The following is a 17653-nucleotide window of genomic DNA, read 5'->3' as shown; positions in this document are numbered from 1 at the left end:
CCCCTGCCGGTCCACAAAGCCAGAAAGGTAGGAGAACTCAGTTGTAAGATACAGATTGGGAACTGCTTAGCATGGAGATATAGTCACGTCTCACCACATCTAGGCTGCTTGTTACAAAATCCGTAAGTGCTTGCATGATATGATTCTTCAAAATGATGTAAAAAATAATAGAATAGAGGGAAACCAATGTTTAAGGATAGAATTTTAAAGACTGCAACTCAAGTTATTGGAGAACAATCTCAGGGACCAAGTGACAAATGCTCCAACGTTGCTGCAGTTAGAAAAACAGCCTTAATTAGAAATGTTGCTTTTAAGTAAAATATGGTAATTTATACAAAAATTTGGCTGTTGTTCAATGGCAGCTGTCTCTAAGCATGATATAGGTACAGGACAGATAGCAGGCCCTGTTTTTCTCTTGCTGTGCTTCTTGAAAGTAACACAGGAAATATTTGGAGAGAGGTCAACTAACATGATGAAATGTTATAACTCCATGACAGGATATGTGTCAGTACTTACAATGTGAAGCCCTTCCTATTCAGCTAAATAAATGTCACTTCCAATTGAGAAGGGGAAAAGGAAGCAGAGAGCTGATTTTGCTTTTAGGAAATTTATGGCTAAAATTTAATCTAACCCAGAAACTGCATCTCCATGCTTCTTCTCCATGTATGCAGTAAGCTTATAAAGTGAATCCCTTCGCTGATTGTAAAAAAGTAGTTTCTAGATGCACAAATAGAGAGCTGTGGAATGTTATTTCTTGCTCACTTTGTATTTTAGGTTGACAATATGCCACAAATTTAAATGAAGGTAAATTACAGTGTACAAATCCTTGAAGGACCATTTTGCATCCTTGGTTACCTTCTGAAATGCCTCCATAAAGAAATAATCTTGCTGAAGCACATTATGTATGATCTACACAATTCCTGGGGAGGAAAGCTATGGCAAATCTAGACAGCATACTAAAAAGCAGAGACGTCACCCTGCCAACAAAAGTGCATTTAGTCAAGGCCATGGTTTTCCCAGTTGCAATGTATGGCTGCGAAAGCTAGACCATAAGAAAGGCTCAGCGGCAAAGAATTAAGGCCTTTGAACTATGGTGCTGGAGAAGACTCCTGCAAGTCCCTTGGACTGTAAGGCGATCAAACCGGTCAGTCCTAGAGGAGATCAACCCTGACTGCTCTTTAGAAGGCCAGATCCTGAAGTTGATACTTTGGCCACCTAATGAGAAGGAAGGACCCACTGGAGAAGAGCCTAATACTGGGGAAAATTGAGGGCAAGAGAAGAAGGGGACGACAGAGAATGAGGTGGCTGGATGGAGTCACTGAAGCAGTAGGCGTGAGCCTAAATGGACTCCAGAAGATGGTAGAGGACAGGAAGGCCTGGAGGAATGTTGTCCATAGGGTCGTGAGGGGTCGGACACGACTTTGCAGCTAACAACAACAACAACACAATTCAAGCAGATATACCATATCAGGGATTCCTCAACTCCTTCGATCAGTGTTCACATTTAGGATTTGAAAGCATAATGTGGCTATGTTCACAAAATGGATACTATAATGGATATCCCAAGGTATCTGGGATAGCATTACTCAATATTTGACCAGTTTGTCTTCAAATGTTTAGAGATGCATTGAGTATCAGATTCAGAAAGCCTCACTTAAAGCCCTTCGCTTTGAACCTCTTTAAATAACTGATCATTTAATCTTCTCATTTGATAACATAATAGTAGCATTGCACAGTAGTCACATTTAACAGGTAAAATACCAAGTAATATTTATTAGCGAATACACATAGTGTAGATGCCTAATGGTCTCAGATAATACCTATGAAACTCAAATGTGTATGGAGATTCTCAGTCATCCAGGTCATAGTTATCCCAAAGATGCTTTTTCCTTAGCGCTGGAGTTCCCAGATCCAAGTACCATCAATACTGGACTACCTGCATCTGACACTATCTGTACATGTATGCTTCATAAAGGAACTGTTTCCATAAAAATTATGCATAGAAAGTGGTCCTTTTGAGCATCAGTATATTTTAAGATCCTTTCTGAACATTTCTTTCAGTTGCCTACTTTGAAAATGGTTTTAAATGAAATGTAAATAGAAATGCATTTATTTTCAACAGTTCACTAAAAGACTTTTGAAATTAAAAGTCTTTCTGCATAAAGAAGTCTTTCTACATAAATAAAAAAGAGAATGTTATACGATTTCTGAGGCAAAGATCATAAATGTGTTATTGTAATTAAGTATATCTATGACTATCAAATAACATGGACATTTACTTGCCATTTATGAGTAAATACTGTTTTTCTTCGTAAATTTCCTCCTTGAACTAGTAAAGTTCTGGGCACCGATCCACAGCCTAGCACACTAATTCTCCATTTGACTGTGGCTCATCTCCACATATATGTTCTTCATGTGTACAAGAAGCCAAATAGAAATCCATTAATTTCATAGTTTAGCCTTCTCCCCATTTTTGAGCAGATATAATTATACAGTACAAAAAAAATAAGCATGTTGACTACTACTTTGGCAGATGGTTTAGATTACGGTTTTTGGATAGTACAAACATTATATTTAGTTGCAAACCGAAATTTTCAATGCTAGAGCAGCCTGATATGATGGGGGCTAGTTGGGAGCTATAAAACACAAAGCTTTATGTAATTATTTAAAATACGTTTGTGTATGTGATTTAAATTATGTATTATAATTTTCCTAATCTCAATCTCAGTCAGACTGTAGATGTAAAACTGTTGAAAGTTATAGACAGGATAAAGGGAAGTTAGAGCACCAGATCTGGACTGCAACAGTCCATATTACCATGAGATAGCACCCCCTTTGCAATGATCTTGTGGTCACCCAGATTTTTGCTGCCCTAAGGTAAATCATGACAGAGATGGCACTGTCTCTTTTACTTTTATCAGTCTGGCTTTTCCATGGATAGTTCTCTGTTATTTCAGATTCTGTTTGCCATAATTTTCCTTGTATAATGGACCGAACGTCTTCTCTTTTTATGTTCTATTTCTCCATTTGTCCAGGCAAGAAACCTTAACAGAGCCCTCACTGTTTTCTATAAATGGTTAAACATTTGGCTTATTTAAACTCCTGTTCTAATAGAAGATAACTAATATCTTAACTTGTCATGAATCCGAAATGCTTGTCCTCTAAGGGTCAGCAAATTACAGGAACTGGAAACTGTAGTTAATCTAATTTTTAGCCCTTAAATCTTCAGACGCAATTGCTTTTAGGATTTTCAGCTCATAGAAAAATGATTTTCAGCCTAGTGGGGGAAAAATTAAGTCTGGGACAAAAATGGCCCCAAATTTGTCTATTGCTTCAAACGTAAGCAACAACACTTACTGAAACACTTTTCCTCCCTCTCCGCTGATAGAAAGTTTACCATACAAACTGTTGTGGTTTACCATCCTTACTTAGCATGTTTCTCACACAACTTTCAATTCCTAAGATTCCTAGCACAATATTGCAAGAAGTGTGAAAAGAATAAATAACATCTTACATGTATAATTCTCTTGAGTGTGGCCTTCTAACATCAAAGCACTACCTTAACCAACAACAACACTTAATACACTAGTTTGCTAAATTGATATATAATTCAATTATAAACAGAGCTCTTACTGTATTCAGATGAAGTCCCCAAAAATTCAATTCAAGCACATCATGAAAAGATAAACTAATACAATATATTAATAATGACTGATATATAGTGAATATATAATATTTATTGTGTCCCATAATTGGTGTCAACAGATGAATACAACTCAAGAACCACAGCATATCTAGGCCATTTTCAAACATTTCTTTGCTCTAGAGGGAATTTGATGTTTCAGTTATCAGCTTGACAGACAAGGAATTCAATTGGCTTAATTCATCAGCTACAAAAGGAGTGCAACAGAGTAAGATTTGCTCAAAGTGACTAGATAGATGGTATAAACATATAATTTTAAATGGACAGCAGGGAGATAAAGAAGGAGCTGTTATCTGTCTAAAAATCCACCCCATCCACCTACACTGGCTATGGAACATCTGTATTGTGGGATAAAAAGGACAATTCAGCTTCCTAAGATGTATAACACTACATAATAACTGCATCTGTTGACATATTACTTTTGGCCCCTGTGCCAATGATGTTAGTTTGTTTGGATTTTCCTTTTGAACATGGAAGGAGAAAATCAGCTAGATGTTGTACTGCATAGACTGGAGCAGAATTGGAGGACTTTGACCTCTATAGTCATTTGAAGAAAGGTGAGATATGTCATGGATTAGTAAGAAAATATGTCAAGTACCAAACAAAGGGAAATGCCCACACATTTTTGTAGTGATTTCTCTGGAGAGAGAGTTGTGCCAAGAGTTAATTGGCTCAACTTCTTCAAATCAACAAAAGCCCCATGACAACATGAAGATAGAAGGAGGCAATACCAATAGGTTGCCTTAGTTTCTAGCCCACAACATGATTAACTTTTTCCATTTTTTTGCAACTCCTTCATGATCTCATGAACTGGATGCAATACTCAGTGGGTTCTAATCAACACAAAGGAAAATGATGATAATAAAATAATAAAAAGGAATATAAATATTCTTATCAAAAATGCTTATCTAGAACATTGTAAATTTACTACATCGGAAGAAATGGCATTTCCCACAAACTCTTCCAGAAGCTTTTTAAACAAAACACCAAGGAAAAGTTGTTTTTTTTAAACACACTACAATTAAGCTTTCTATAGAATATAAAAGAACAAAAACATCACATTTCTAGGCTTTTCTATTTTCTATCAATCTCAAGTTTCAATTTGGCCTCTTTTTTATGCTTTTCACAATTGCATGATGAAAGGTGTAGTCTCTTGCTGAAGCAGACTAAGAAAAAGATTAATTCTATCTTTGTTCCCTTTTAGAATTTGGAATCTTCCCTTAGCAGATAACCATACTATTTCCCTTTCAATTTTTACATATTTGAAGAATATTGTATCTTAAAACCTTTATTGCCCTTGCATTCTTCATCAAACTCAGTTCATTTTGAGGTTTAATCTTTATTATAATCTCAACAATTCCAGACTATCCTTTTGTTGTCTTCCATAGTGATTTTTTTTCTCTCTCTTACTTCCTTTATTTTCGGATTTTCACTAAACTTTGTTCAAACACATTGGATTCTCCTGCTGTCTTTCTTTTCTTTTTTTCTTATTGGAATTATTTTAATTATGCTATTATTACCTTTTTTCAAGAACTCACCTATCTTGAGCTTCTTTTCCTATTACCATCTCCTAACACGGACCATAGTGGTTTTGAGTTTATACTATCTACTTTTTTCAAACTCCAATAAAGGTGTACGATGACAGTTTGTTGTTTTTTTAAAAAAAAGTAAAGATTTCCCTTGTCCAGTTGTATCTGATTCTAGGGAGCAGTTCTCATCTCTGTTTCTTAGTGGAGGGAGCCAGCACTGTCTGAGGACCTTTTCTATGGTGTAGCCAGCATGACTACATGCCGAGGCACACAGAATGCTGTTACCTTCCCACCAAAGCAATACTTATTTTACTCACTAGGGTATTGAGAGAAGTTGTCCATTTAATGAATATCTCTTGATTTTAGGGGGAAAATGTGAGTTTTAATTTCCCCTAGAATCAAGAAATATTCATTAGAAGGTCAATTTCTCTCAATATTTCAGCTAATTCCATTTCCTTCACTGTTACAGCTAGTCCTCGGTTAACAGTCACTCACTGATTGACTGTTCAAAGTTATAAAAGTGCTGAATGATTGTACTTACAACAACAGTCCTCGAAATTCCAGCCACATATAGTCCTTGAGTTATGACCTAATGGAGCCTGGCCGTTATGGTTGTAAATTGTAACATTCATAAAATGAATCACAATTAAAAAGAGATGTGGCTGCATATACAAAGTTCTAATTCCCTGATTATAAAATTCCCTGATCTGAAAAAAAATTGTTTAAATAATCAACCCACAACCTTCTTTTCCAGTGTAATTTACAAGGGACTTCGTGAAATGAGCCAGGCTCAAAGGCTTAAATATAATGAGAATAAAACAAACAAACAAACAAATTCAAGATGTTTGCAAATTAAAACAAAAAGATGTTTGCAAGTTTGCATGCACTGCTTTTAACTTTTTTTTACTAGGTGTTGGGAGTGAATTGAGGCTAAACAACAGGCATAACCAATGGAAGCTTTTCTCCAATGCTCTCATTGAGACCAAAGAGAAAAAAGTCTTTTCAACGTTGTTTAATTTTTTTAAAAAAATGCAACAAAAAACCTTTTTTTTAAACTCCTGGAAATATTGAGATATTATGGGGAAATAATAGGGGAAAACACTTGGATCGTAAAATTGTCCTTTCTATTTGTGTGAATTGGAAAAATATTTCATTTGAGAATATATATATATATATATATATATATATATATATATATATATATATATATATATATATATATATATATATATATATATATATATATATATATATATATATATATATATATATATATATATATATATATATATATATATATATATTGATAAGATTAAAAATGCGAATCCCAGGCATATTAAAATTAACAAACTAAGCCAACAATGGGATAAAATAAGAAAAACTAAAACAGTTTTTATTGCTAAAAGATCAAGCTTTCATTGGCTAACTGCCAACGTCATCAGGATGGATACGCTGGGGTGGGGAGATCGCGTTTATACTGTTGGTGTCTGCACTCTGCTCATGGAGTGCGTCACCGGTCTGTTTGTTGAGGTCGGCCGTATTTCTTTGAGTTGTTGTGCATCAGTTTTTGGGGGATGTAGTTGTCTCTGCCCCTTCATGGATTACTGCCTTGTCGTGGCGAAGGGGCTTGCGTAATTCAATGAAGCTATGAGCTATGCCGTGCAGGGCCACCCAAGACGGAAAGGTCATAGCAGAGAGTTCTGACAAAACGTGATCCACTGGAGAAGGAAATGGCAACCCACTCCAGTATCTTTGCCATGAAAACCCTATGGACAGTACCAAAAGGCAAAACGATATGATGCTGGAAGATGAGCCCCTCAGGTCGGAAGTTGTCCAATATGCTACTGGGGAAGAGCAGAGGGCTAGTACTAGTAGCGCCAGAAAGAATGAAGCGACTGGGCCAAAGCCGAAAGGACGCTCAGCTGTGGATATGTCTGGTGGTGAAAGGAAAGTCCGATGCTGTAAAGATTTTTTCTTCATAGGAACCTGGAATGTAAGATCCATGAATCAAGGAAAGCTGGACGTGGTCAAACAAGAGATGACAAGACTAAACATCGACATCTTAGGTATCAGCGAACTAAAATGGACAGGAATGGGTGAATTTAATTCAGATGACCATCAGGTATACTACTGCGGGCAAGAATCCCTCAGAAGAAATGGAGTAGCCTTCATAGTCAATAAAAAAGTAGGAAAAGCAATACTGGGATACAATCCTCAAAATGACAGAATGATCTCAGTTCGAATCCAAGGCAAACCATTCAATATCACAGTAGTCCAAGTCTATGCCCCAACCACCAGTGCTAAAGAGGATGAAATTGACCGGTTCTATGAAGCCCTACAGCACCTTATAGAACTAACACCCAAAAATGATGTCCTTATCGTCATGGGGGATTGGAATGCTAAAGTAGGAAGCCAAAAGATAACTGGAATAACAGGCAAGTTTGGCCTTGGAGTACAAAATGAAGCAGGGCACAGGCTGATAGAATTTTGTCAAGAGAATACGATGGTCATAGCAAACACTCTTTTCCAACAACCCAAGAGACGGCTTTACACATGGACATCACCAGACGGTCAACACAGAAATCAGATTGAATATATGCTCTGCAGCCAAAGACGGAGAAGCTCTATACAGTCAATAAAAACAAGACCAGGAGCTGACTGTGGCTCAGACCATGAGCTTCTTGTTGCAAAGTTTAGGCTTAAATTAAAGAAAGTAGGGAAAAGTGCTAGGCCAGTCAGGTATGAGTTAAATCATATCCCTGTTCAATATACAGTAGAGGTGACAAAAAGATTTAAGGAATTAGATCTGATAGACAGAGTGCCTGAAGAACTATGGACAGAGGTTCGCAACATTGTACAAGAGGTAGCAACCAAAACCATCCCAAAGAAAAAGAAATGCAAGAAAGCAAAATGGCTATCTGAGGAAGCTTTGCAAATAGCTGAGGAAAGGAGGGAAGCGAAAGGCAAGGGAGAAAAAGAAAGATATGCCCAATTAAATGCAGAATTCCAAAGAATAGCTAGAAGAGATAAGAATGCCTTCTTAAATGAACAATGCAAAGAAATAGAAGAAAACAATAGAATAGGGAGGACCAGAGATCTTTTCAAGAAAATTGGAGAGATGAAAGGAATGTTTCATGCAAAAATGGGCATGATAAAGGACCAAAATGGCAGGGACCTAACAGAGGCAGAAGAGATTAAGAAGAGGTGGCAAAATTACACAGAAGAACTATACAGGAATGAGCTTAACATCCCTGACAATCACAATGAGGTGGTCACTGACCTCGAGCCAGACATCCTAGAATGTGAAGTGAAGTGGGCCTTAGAAAAGCTGAGCAACAACAAAGCTAGTGGAGGTGACAGTATTCCAGCTGAGCTATTCAAAATCTTAAAAGACGATGCAGTAAAAGTGCTACACTCAATTTGCCAGCAAATTTGGAAAACTCAACAGTGGCCACAGGATTGGAAAAGAATCAGTTTACATTCCAATTCCAAAGAAAGGCAATGCGAAAGAATGTTCAAACTATCGCACCATTGCACTCATTTCTCATGCTAGTAAAGTTATGCTTAAAATTCTACAAGCTAGACTCCAGCAGTATGTGGATCGAGAACTACCTGAAGTACAGGCAGGATTTCGAAGAGGCAGAGGAACTAGAGATCAAATTGCTAACATACGCTGGATCATGGAGAAAGCTAGAGAGTTCCAGAAAAACATCTACTTCTGCTTCATTGACTATGCTAAAGCCTTTGACTGTGTGGATCATAACAAACTGTGGCAAGTCCTTAAAGAGATGGGCATACCAGACCATCTTATTTGTCTCTTGAGAAACCTATATGCGGGCCAAGAAGCAACAGTGAGAACTGGACACGGAACCACTGATTGGTTCAAAATTGGGAAAGGGGTCCGGCAAGGCTGTATACTGTCGCCTTGCCTATTTAATTTATATGCAGAGCACATCATGAGAAAGGCAGGGCTAGATGAATCAAAAGTTGGAATTAAGATTGCTGGAAGAAACATCAACAACCTAAGATATGCAGATGATACCACTCTAATGGCAGAAAGTGAAGAGGAACTGAAGAGTCTCTTGTTGCGAGTGAAGAAGGAGAGTGCAAAAGTTGGGTTGAAACTAAACATTAAGAAAACCAAGATCATGGCATCCGGCCCTCTCAATTCCTGGCAAATAGATGGGGAAGAAATGGAGGTAGTGACAGATTTTATTTTCCTGGGCTCCAAGATCACTGCAGATGGGGACTGTAGCCAAGAAATTGAAAGACGTTTGCTCCTGGGGAGGAAAGCCATGGCAAATCTAGACAGCACACTAAAAAGCAGAGACATCACCCTGTCAACAAAAGTGCGTATAGTCAAGGCTATGGTCTTCCCAGTTGCAATGTATGGCAGTGAAAGCTGGACCATAAGAAAGGCTGAGCGCCAAAGAATTGAGGCCTTTGAACTCTGGTGCTGGAGAAGACTCCTGCGAGTCCCTTGGACTGCAAGGCGATCAAACCGGTCAGTCCTAGAGGAGATCAACCCTGACTGCTCTTTAGAAGGCCAGATCCTGAAGCTCAAACTCAAATACTTTGGCCATCTAATGAGAAGGAAGGACTCACTGGAGAAGAGCCTAATGCTGGGAAAGATTGAGGGCAAGAGAAGAAGGGGACGACAGAGAATGAGGTGGCTGGATGGAGTCACTGAAGCAGTAGGTGTGAGCTTAAATGGACTCCAGAAGATGGTAGAGGACAGGAAGGCCTGGAGGAACATTGTCCATAGGGTCGCGATGGGTCGGACACGACTTCGCAACTAACAACAACAACAGTTGTCTCTGATGTCAAAAGTGAATTGCTGACAGTTCAAAGTGTTGTAGCCATAGCTCTAGTCATTGCCCATGTTCTTATACCAGAGGTTATAAATAGCTGTTTCTCTTCCTCCCTGTGTTCTACAATGCAGGGTGGTTGTGTGTTTGTGCAATCTTGATTTTGATACAATGAGACACTCTGTGAATGCTTGCACTGTTTGCCTTCATATCACGCACGTCATTCGTCTTCCCAATTCCTTAGTGCCTGGTATGCAGGGGGGAGGTCTATGTGCCGGTTGATAGAGGAGTGGTTTGAAAACCAAGCTTCCTTAAACAAGCGGACGCCTTTAGAGTTGTCACTGGCAATTGCCTCGGTCCCTGTTAGATTAAAGACGTGGTTGTGTGTAGCCATGTATGCCCACACCTGTGAATGTTGTTCTTGTCTTCTAATAGCGAGTTTGTGTTCATGCACCCTAGATTTGGCCCATATTTGGGCCGGCAAGGTGTTCAAAACACTCAAGATATAGATAGATAGATAGATAGATAGGTAGATAGATAGATAGATAGATAGATAGATAGATAGATAGATAGATAGATAGATAGATATAGATAGATAGATATATAGAGATATAGATAGATATAGAGATATAGATATATATAGATATATAGATATAGATATAGATATATAGATATATACACACACACACTCAAGATATCTATCTATCTATCTATCTATCTATCTATCTATCTATCTATCTATCTATCTAAAACTAGCATCCAATGTAAAGTATATTTAACTAAAGATTACTTAGAATACTGGAGAAAGACGCTTTTTGCTAGCCTTATTAATATATCTATCTACATCTACATCTACATCTACATCTACATCTATCTATCTATCTATCTATCTATCTATCTATCTATCTATCTATCTATCTATCTATCTATCTATCTCTGTGATAACTCTAAATACTTGAATCCCAGGTGTAGACATTTTACGCGCCAAAGAGCTGGGAGGAGGGAGTTTTGAATTTCAGACCAAGACCAGCTTTTAAATCAAAGCCGGAGCTATTGAGTCTCTATACAAGCGAGCAGGTGGTGAGCTTGCTATATATACGTTCTATATCTTGACCGTTGAAATGGTCACACAAGTGTACATGTAGGTTCTCCTTATCCTCAGCCCTTACTCTGATGATGTCAACAGCTAGTTGACCAAAGCTCAGTAATAAAAAGGCTATTTTTATATCCTAGAGTTCACTAATTTTATTGAGATATATATATATATATATATATATATATATATATATATATATATATATATATATATATATATATATATATATATATATATATATATATATATATATATGTATAAATAATAATTTAATTAAGGTAAGTTTTCCAAAATGCTATATTTAAAATTATTCTCGCTAATCTAATATGTATTGTATGCATAAAAATGTTATATAAGTGCCAAATACTGCAAATTAAAAGAAATTTTAATAAATACCTCAAAATTTATTTTTTAAATCTTAAAATCTCAATCTTAAAATCTCATGGAGAGAGATAAGTCTAAAATATAGTTCTATGAGTTTCTTGCTGGTTACTTATTATCATTCTGTATTATTACATCTTGTGTTGCTAAGCTTTGTCTCATTGCTCAGACTTTACGTTCTAACTTGTTTTTGGTAGATCTCAATAAGTCTGCATGAATTACATAGAATTTTTTATTATTTTAAAAACATTGCTAATATTTTGCTTGAAGAATATGCAGATGCCTGTCTTCATGAGAAAATGCTTTAAATTACAAATTTACAAATTGTGTAAAATTGTAATTTTACAAAATGTAACAAATTGTAAATTTGTTACAAATTCTTTACAAATGCTTTAAATAATTGAATATCTAAATTAAAAAAATGAAACTTAGAAGATTAACACAATCGAAGACACTGAACTTAACACTTGTTTCGTACTTTCAATAATAAGTGAATGTGGAACTTGGCCATTCTCAGGGGATTATTTAATGTTGCAAATGTTTACGATTTGCATGTCTCTATGAAATTGTCACCTGTAATATGAAACAGCACAGTTCTAAGAAGACTGAAGAATTGTTTTTTTTGTATATAGATCAGCCCTAACATTTCAAAACCTTCACTTGACTTTTAAGAGGGCATTTACTCCCTAGTCAGGCATCCAAAATATGAAATCCTCCCAAAGTTTGCTTATTAAAGCGAGCATCTGGTCACATTTTTAGTTTAAAGAGTGGAGGAATAGCCTGTCCAGTAATTAATAAAAATTATTCACATTTTTAGAAAATATGTTGGCATTCCTCAAATTACTTTCTTTGCCAATCACAGCAGTGCATCTAAACTTTAATTTCCACAAATATTTGATAAATTATTAAATTAATGCAAAGCTATTTTTCATAGACATTTACTGTGTGATTATTCATCTTCTAGAACAATTATCTTACTAGATCTCATTTCACCTTCACCAGATCCATCCCACCTTCAGGAGCAGAAAGGACCCAATATGCAGTTCAAACTTTCATGAACCTATTTAATATATCCCCTGACAATCTGTCTTCCTCTGTCATAGGCCAAATATTCCAAACCAGTTCAGGTTTTCTTTAGATCAGACAGGTTATATAGATTGGGATATGCTTTTGCAGAGGTTGACATTAACTATTTCCTGCTTCTTTCTGACACAATGCGAGTGCCTTTTTAGGGAAATAAACTGCTTCATATATTTTTGTTTTCATTCTACCATATTTCAAGAAAATAAATATATTGCTAACTTTTACTACCCATGGACTTGCCAAAAGTTGGATTTGACTGAACAAATAACATCATCATCATTAACTTTTACTGATAGATATTAAGATTTTCAAAATTAAAATTATGATTACTTCTTGAGAATGTTGGGTTTAATCTTATATATCTTGAAGCTTATAATTAAGTATATGTTTTTATTTTGGTTATGAGTTTAAGCAGTCTCAGAATTTAGTTCCTCTTTCTATTCAGCTTGAAAGTTAGTCATTTATATTGTGGAAAGTTTCATAGAATATTGGAGGATCTGTTTTACTATACTGGTGAATCTTACAAAATTTGTTTGTAACAGTGACAGGCATTATTTTGACCTTTTCACTCATGAACATGAGAAAAGCTTAATTTTAAAATAGCTTCAAAATGTTTCTGAAGGTTCCTCGTAGTATTCTGAAATTAAAAGTAGTTTTACAGCTTGTGTGTAACTTAAAACTTGAGTCTGATTACCTCAGACTTTTTTGCCTGTTTATTTAACTTAAGTGCTTCTCATCTTTGCTCCTGATAGAGTTCAATCCTTTCAATCACACTGAAAAGATTATTTCAAGGATTATTATCAGGAGACAATAATCTCTTGATTATTTAATCTGAGTCTTCCAGAATGAATAACAGAATAGCAGAATTGGAAGGGACCTTGGAGATCTTCTAACCCAAGTCCCCTGCTCCAGCAGGAAACCCTATACCATTTCAGACAAATGGTTGTCCCATCTCTTCTTAAAAACCTCCAGAGTTGGAACACCTACAACTTCTGGAGGCAAGTACGTCCACTGACTAATTGTTCTAACTGTCAGGAAATGTTCTAACTGTCAGGAAATGTCTTCTTATGTTCTAGGTTGGTTCTCTCCTTGATTAGTTTCCATCACTGCTTTTTGTCCTGCCTTCAGGTGCTTTGGAGAATAGATCAACTTCCTCTTCTTTGTGACAGCCCCTTAGATACTGGAACGCTGCTAATCCTTCTTTTCATTAAACTAGACATATCGAAATCCTGCAACCGTTCATATGTTTTGGCCTCCAGTCCCCTAATCAAGTGAATGATATCATTCACCAGTGTTTTCACCAGATTTGAGGTCTATTCCGCCAGTGTGCTCAGAGATTTCCTTCCAAACACATCATTCTCGTAATAGTTCTCCCCAGTGGGGTAGGGAGAGGGCCTGGGCCTTCCAGGTATGGTGGGAGCCTCATACGCTCTGTCTGACCATGCCTGGGAGGCCTGAGCCCTCTCCCCGGTGTTTCGCTTAGGGACTTGTGCAGTCTTTTAATGACTGTGACTGGGAGAACCAAGATTGAGTGAGGTGGTCACATAGCATCATGCTTAATGACTGCTTTGCTCAATTGTGGTTCTACGAGAACACCTCTAACCACATTTACTACTTTTTCAAATTTAAACAATAAATACCACAGATAGAAAATGATTTTATGAGGTGAAGTGTCAATTGCTGTTCCTTTCATCAGACACCCCAAATTTAGCAGAATTTAGAAATGATTAATTAAAGGCATATGCCACAAAATGGCTCCAAACTAATTCCTCTTATAACTAGTAATATTTTTATCATTAAAATGATTAAAAACAAAGAAATAAAATAAAATAAAATGTAAACGACATTATTCAACCATGAAAAAGTAATCTAAAATCCATACTTACAGGCTGAGGCTGTTCTGCAATACAGCAGTTGAAACACAACCAGAACTCACTCATTTTTTCTTAACAGTTCAAAGTGCAAATCTTAAAAGTTAGGAGCGAGACACAACACTTCAAATCTGAAAGGTAGCTTGCCCTAATAATCAGTGTGCACAAGGTCTCACAGTAACGAAATAAAATTAGTTCTTTAAGCTTCTTTGTCTACAAAATGAATCAAGTTGGCATCCACGTAGCTATCTTCTTTATCTCTCAAGGTATTGATTGCAGCATCACCAAACCAATAGTTTCTTCATTTATTAACGTTTTAGTAAAATCCTGGAAGAAAAGCAAAAAAGAGAAAATTAAAGAAATGTGATATAATGCTTAATAGTTTTGGGTTTTAACTGCCAAACATTCTATATTCTACAAATTATATGCTATACGAAAATGAGTATAAAATTGCTTTTTCTACAGTAAGATCTGTAAGGAATAAATCTCAAATACGCAGAGACTCAGAGCATGTACTTTATCTTGCCTTTCCTCCTCTTCCATACTTCTCAAAGAACGCCAAAAAAGGCCACATTAAATATTCCATGTGAACATTTTTGCACGATATCATGACACAGTAATAGTCCTCCTGATTCTTTACCAACAACCTTATTTATTATTGCAATCAGGTTTCTGTTAGAATATCCCTTATCTCTGTAGTATCTGTTTATGTCACCAGCCTGCTCAATAATCCAAGTTCATTTAAGTCTGTTTATGCAACCTAGTTGTGTTCAAGCTGACATGCTGTCAGACGAACATAAATTGACTACTGTACCCTACTGTTGAAAGAAAGGGAGTTTTCAAAATATAGACTATTTTTGAACTGCTACCTTAAAAGGTTTTAAGCTCCTATAGTGGAAAAATTGAAACACACAAGTTTCCATCCATACATTTGTCAGACTGAACGGGTAGTTAAACTCTAACCTAGATTTTTTTGAAGAATTAATGAGGCATTCCACTGCTTTTATTTAGCTGTTTGGCATATTCTCCCATATTATTTTATGCTATGGTCAAAATATATTATAGAAAGATACATGGTATCAGAATGCATGATTAAGTCCCTTAAAACTGTTGTGTGTGGCCAATTTACAATCTTTTGCGGTTTAAATTAGGAAAGTTTACACTCACCCTGAAGATATGCAGAAAGCTAATAAAGACTTGGTTATTCTCCTAGGTTTTGGGGCAAGGTGAATAATGAGTCCCTTTTGGATGAAGGCTTTGGGTTGTGTATGTGGGTTGTGTATTGTGTGTATGTGGGTTGCTTACACTGTATGTTGTTTTGGGCCATTCATTATTTCTTTTTGTCATTTCCATGTTTTTAATTTAAGTATAAGCTGCCCAAAGTTGTTGTGGGTTAGCAGCCTAAAATTATAGAAATGAAAATCGTTAAATGCTCAGTACTGTTTTGTAGAAAAAATATGGATTATGCAATCAAAACAAATCCTTCTATATACACTGTGAATGTTATTCTCTGTGTATATATATATATACCGTATATTCTCTATGTGTATGTACACACACACACACACACAGAATATATATTATTTATATATACATACACACAGAGAGAATTTTCAAACCTAAGGGATACCTATGTCAAAGTTATCTTCTTCCTTTTCTTTCCTCCAAGCTATGGTGATACAGAGGCTGTATGTCAAAATGTAATATATTGCAGTGATAACATAATCAAGGTAGGTGGTGGTTTGCAGCATCTACTTCTGAAATGAGAAATGATATCTAACATTCCATTTGACAGGTATCCAGATAAACCTATTCACACTGATGGGCACTATTCCATTCTCCCATCCTAATATTTTTCTGGTATGTGAAAAACAAAATATATGATGCAGACATGATTTGGTTCACAAACAAAACTCTTCTTTGGTAAGGAAAACCAAAGACAAATGTCTCATATTATTATTTAGTTTAGTTTCCCATAACAATGAAGGCAATAGAGGAACATAATTTCACAATGAAAGAAATTTAGAAGTATCGTACTTCAGTTATAAAATTAAACCAAGATGTTTGGTTTGTTGTAATTGTACTGGCCAGATTCACACATGCTAATCTATAGTAGGTAGATTACACATTATGCTAAAACAAAAACAAAGCCATATTACAACTTTTATCTTTTATTTGTGTGTTGTTGTCATTACAGATACATATACTTTGGACACACTATGGAAGGGTGAATGCAGAAAATTCCTGAGAATGATGGGAAGAATATTGAACCTTGTTCTGCCAAGTTTTCTGACAGGAATTTCTTGACAGTGAGAATGATCAGAACAGCTTGCCCTCCAGAATTGTGGGTGCTCCATCACTGGAGGTTTTCAAGAGAAGACTGGATAACAATTTGTCTGGAATGGTATAAGGACTCCTGCCTTGGACAAATGGTTGGACTAGAAGACCTCCAAGGTTCCTTTCCTTCCAGCCCTGTGATTCTGTGACTTGCACCTATGATTTCAGCATCCTACCTTCTGTGACCTTCCCTGCCAGTTTCCTATAAGCAAAGTCAATGGGGAAAGCAGAGGGAAGGTTGCAAGTCACTCCACTAAGTTGCTTGTACTCTCCCCCATTTGGAAGCAACACCCCCCCCGGCCCCACTGCACTTGTTCCTCACGGGCTACGAACACATCCTTCCCCACCCAGGAGCAGCTACTCTTAGGCCTATTGTGCCTGCTGGCCACTTCCCTTCCTGGTCTCTTACCCATCTGCCATCTGGTCTCTTACCCGTCTGCTTGCAAGCCACCTAGGTCTCGCTTAACAAACTGCAATCCTCAGTAATCACAGCCGAAGGGGAGTGCTGGGATTGCATTGCTAAGCAACGCAGTCATGTGATATTGCTCTTTACAATCACATTGCTTAGAGAAAGAAATTCCAGTCCCAATTACCGAGGAGTACCTATAACAAGAACAGCCATTTAGTGACCACAATTGAGACAAAAAACTTGCTTAAGTGAAGCAATGCCTAAATGAAACCGTGACTAGGCTTATGATTTTACCTCAGCTTTCCTTTGCTTCACAGACCTGAGAAGGTCATAAATGTGAGAATTGGTTGCAAAGGTACTTTTTCATCACTGTCGTAACTGTGAATGATTGTTAAATAAAGCAGTCACTAAATGAGGGCTAGGGGATAATTGGAAA

At 36.6% G+C, this 17653-nt stretch overlaps 1 protein-coding gene across 3 annotated transcripts in view; it reads right to left on the bottom strand.

The window, feature by feature from the left end:
• Nucleotides 1-17653, bottom strand: part of CDC42SE2 (CDC42 small effector 2) — a 68310-nt gene that overhangs the window by 12788 nt on the left and 37869 nt on the right. For 2 of the 3 annotated variants that reach the window (XM_081317853.1, XM_081317854.1), the window contains exon 2: nt 14487-14798. In XM_081317853.1, the coding sequence (XP_081173979.1) occupies nt 14487-14540 (54 nt within the window). In that variant the 5' untranslated portion in view covers nt 14541-14798. Of the gene's footprint in view, nt 1-14486; nt 14799-17240; nt 17313-17653 lie in introns of those variants that run through there. The other variant, XM_081317855.1, reaches the window with a different exon arrangement.

The sequence above is a fragment of the Vipera berus genome (genome assembly GCF_964194415.1).
Source record: "Vipera berus genome assembly, chromosome: 2".
NCBI classification, from domain to species: domain Eukaryota; kingdom Metazoa; phylum Chordata; class Lepidosauria; order Squamata; family Viperidae; genus Vipera; species Vipera berus.
The sequence above is the reverse complement of the archived record's forward strand: the minus strand, read 5'-3'. Positions and strand labels throughout refer to the sequence as shown.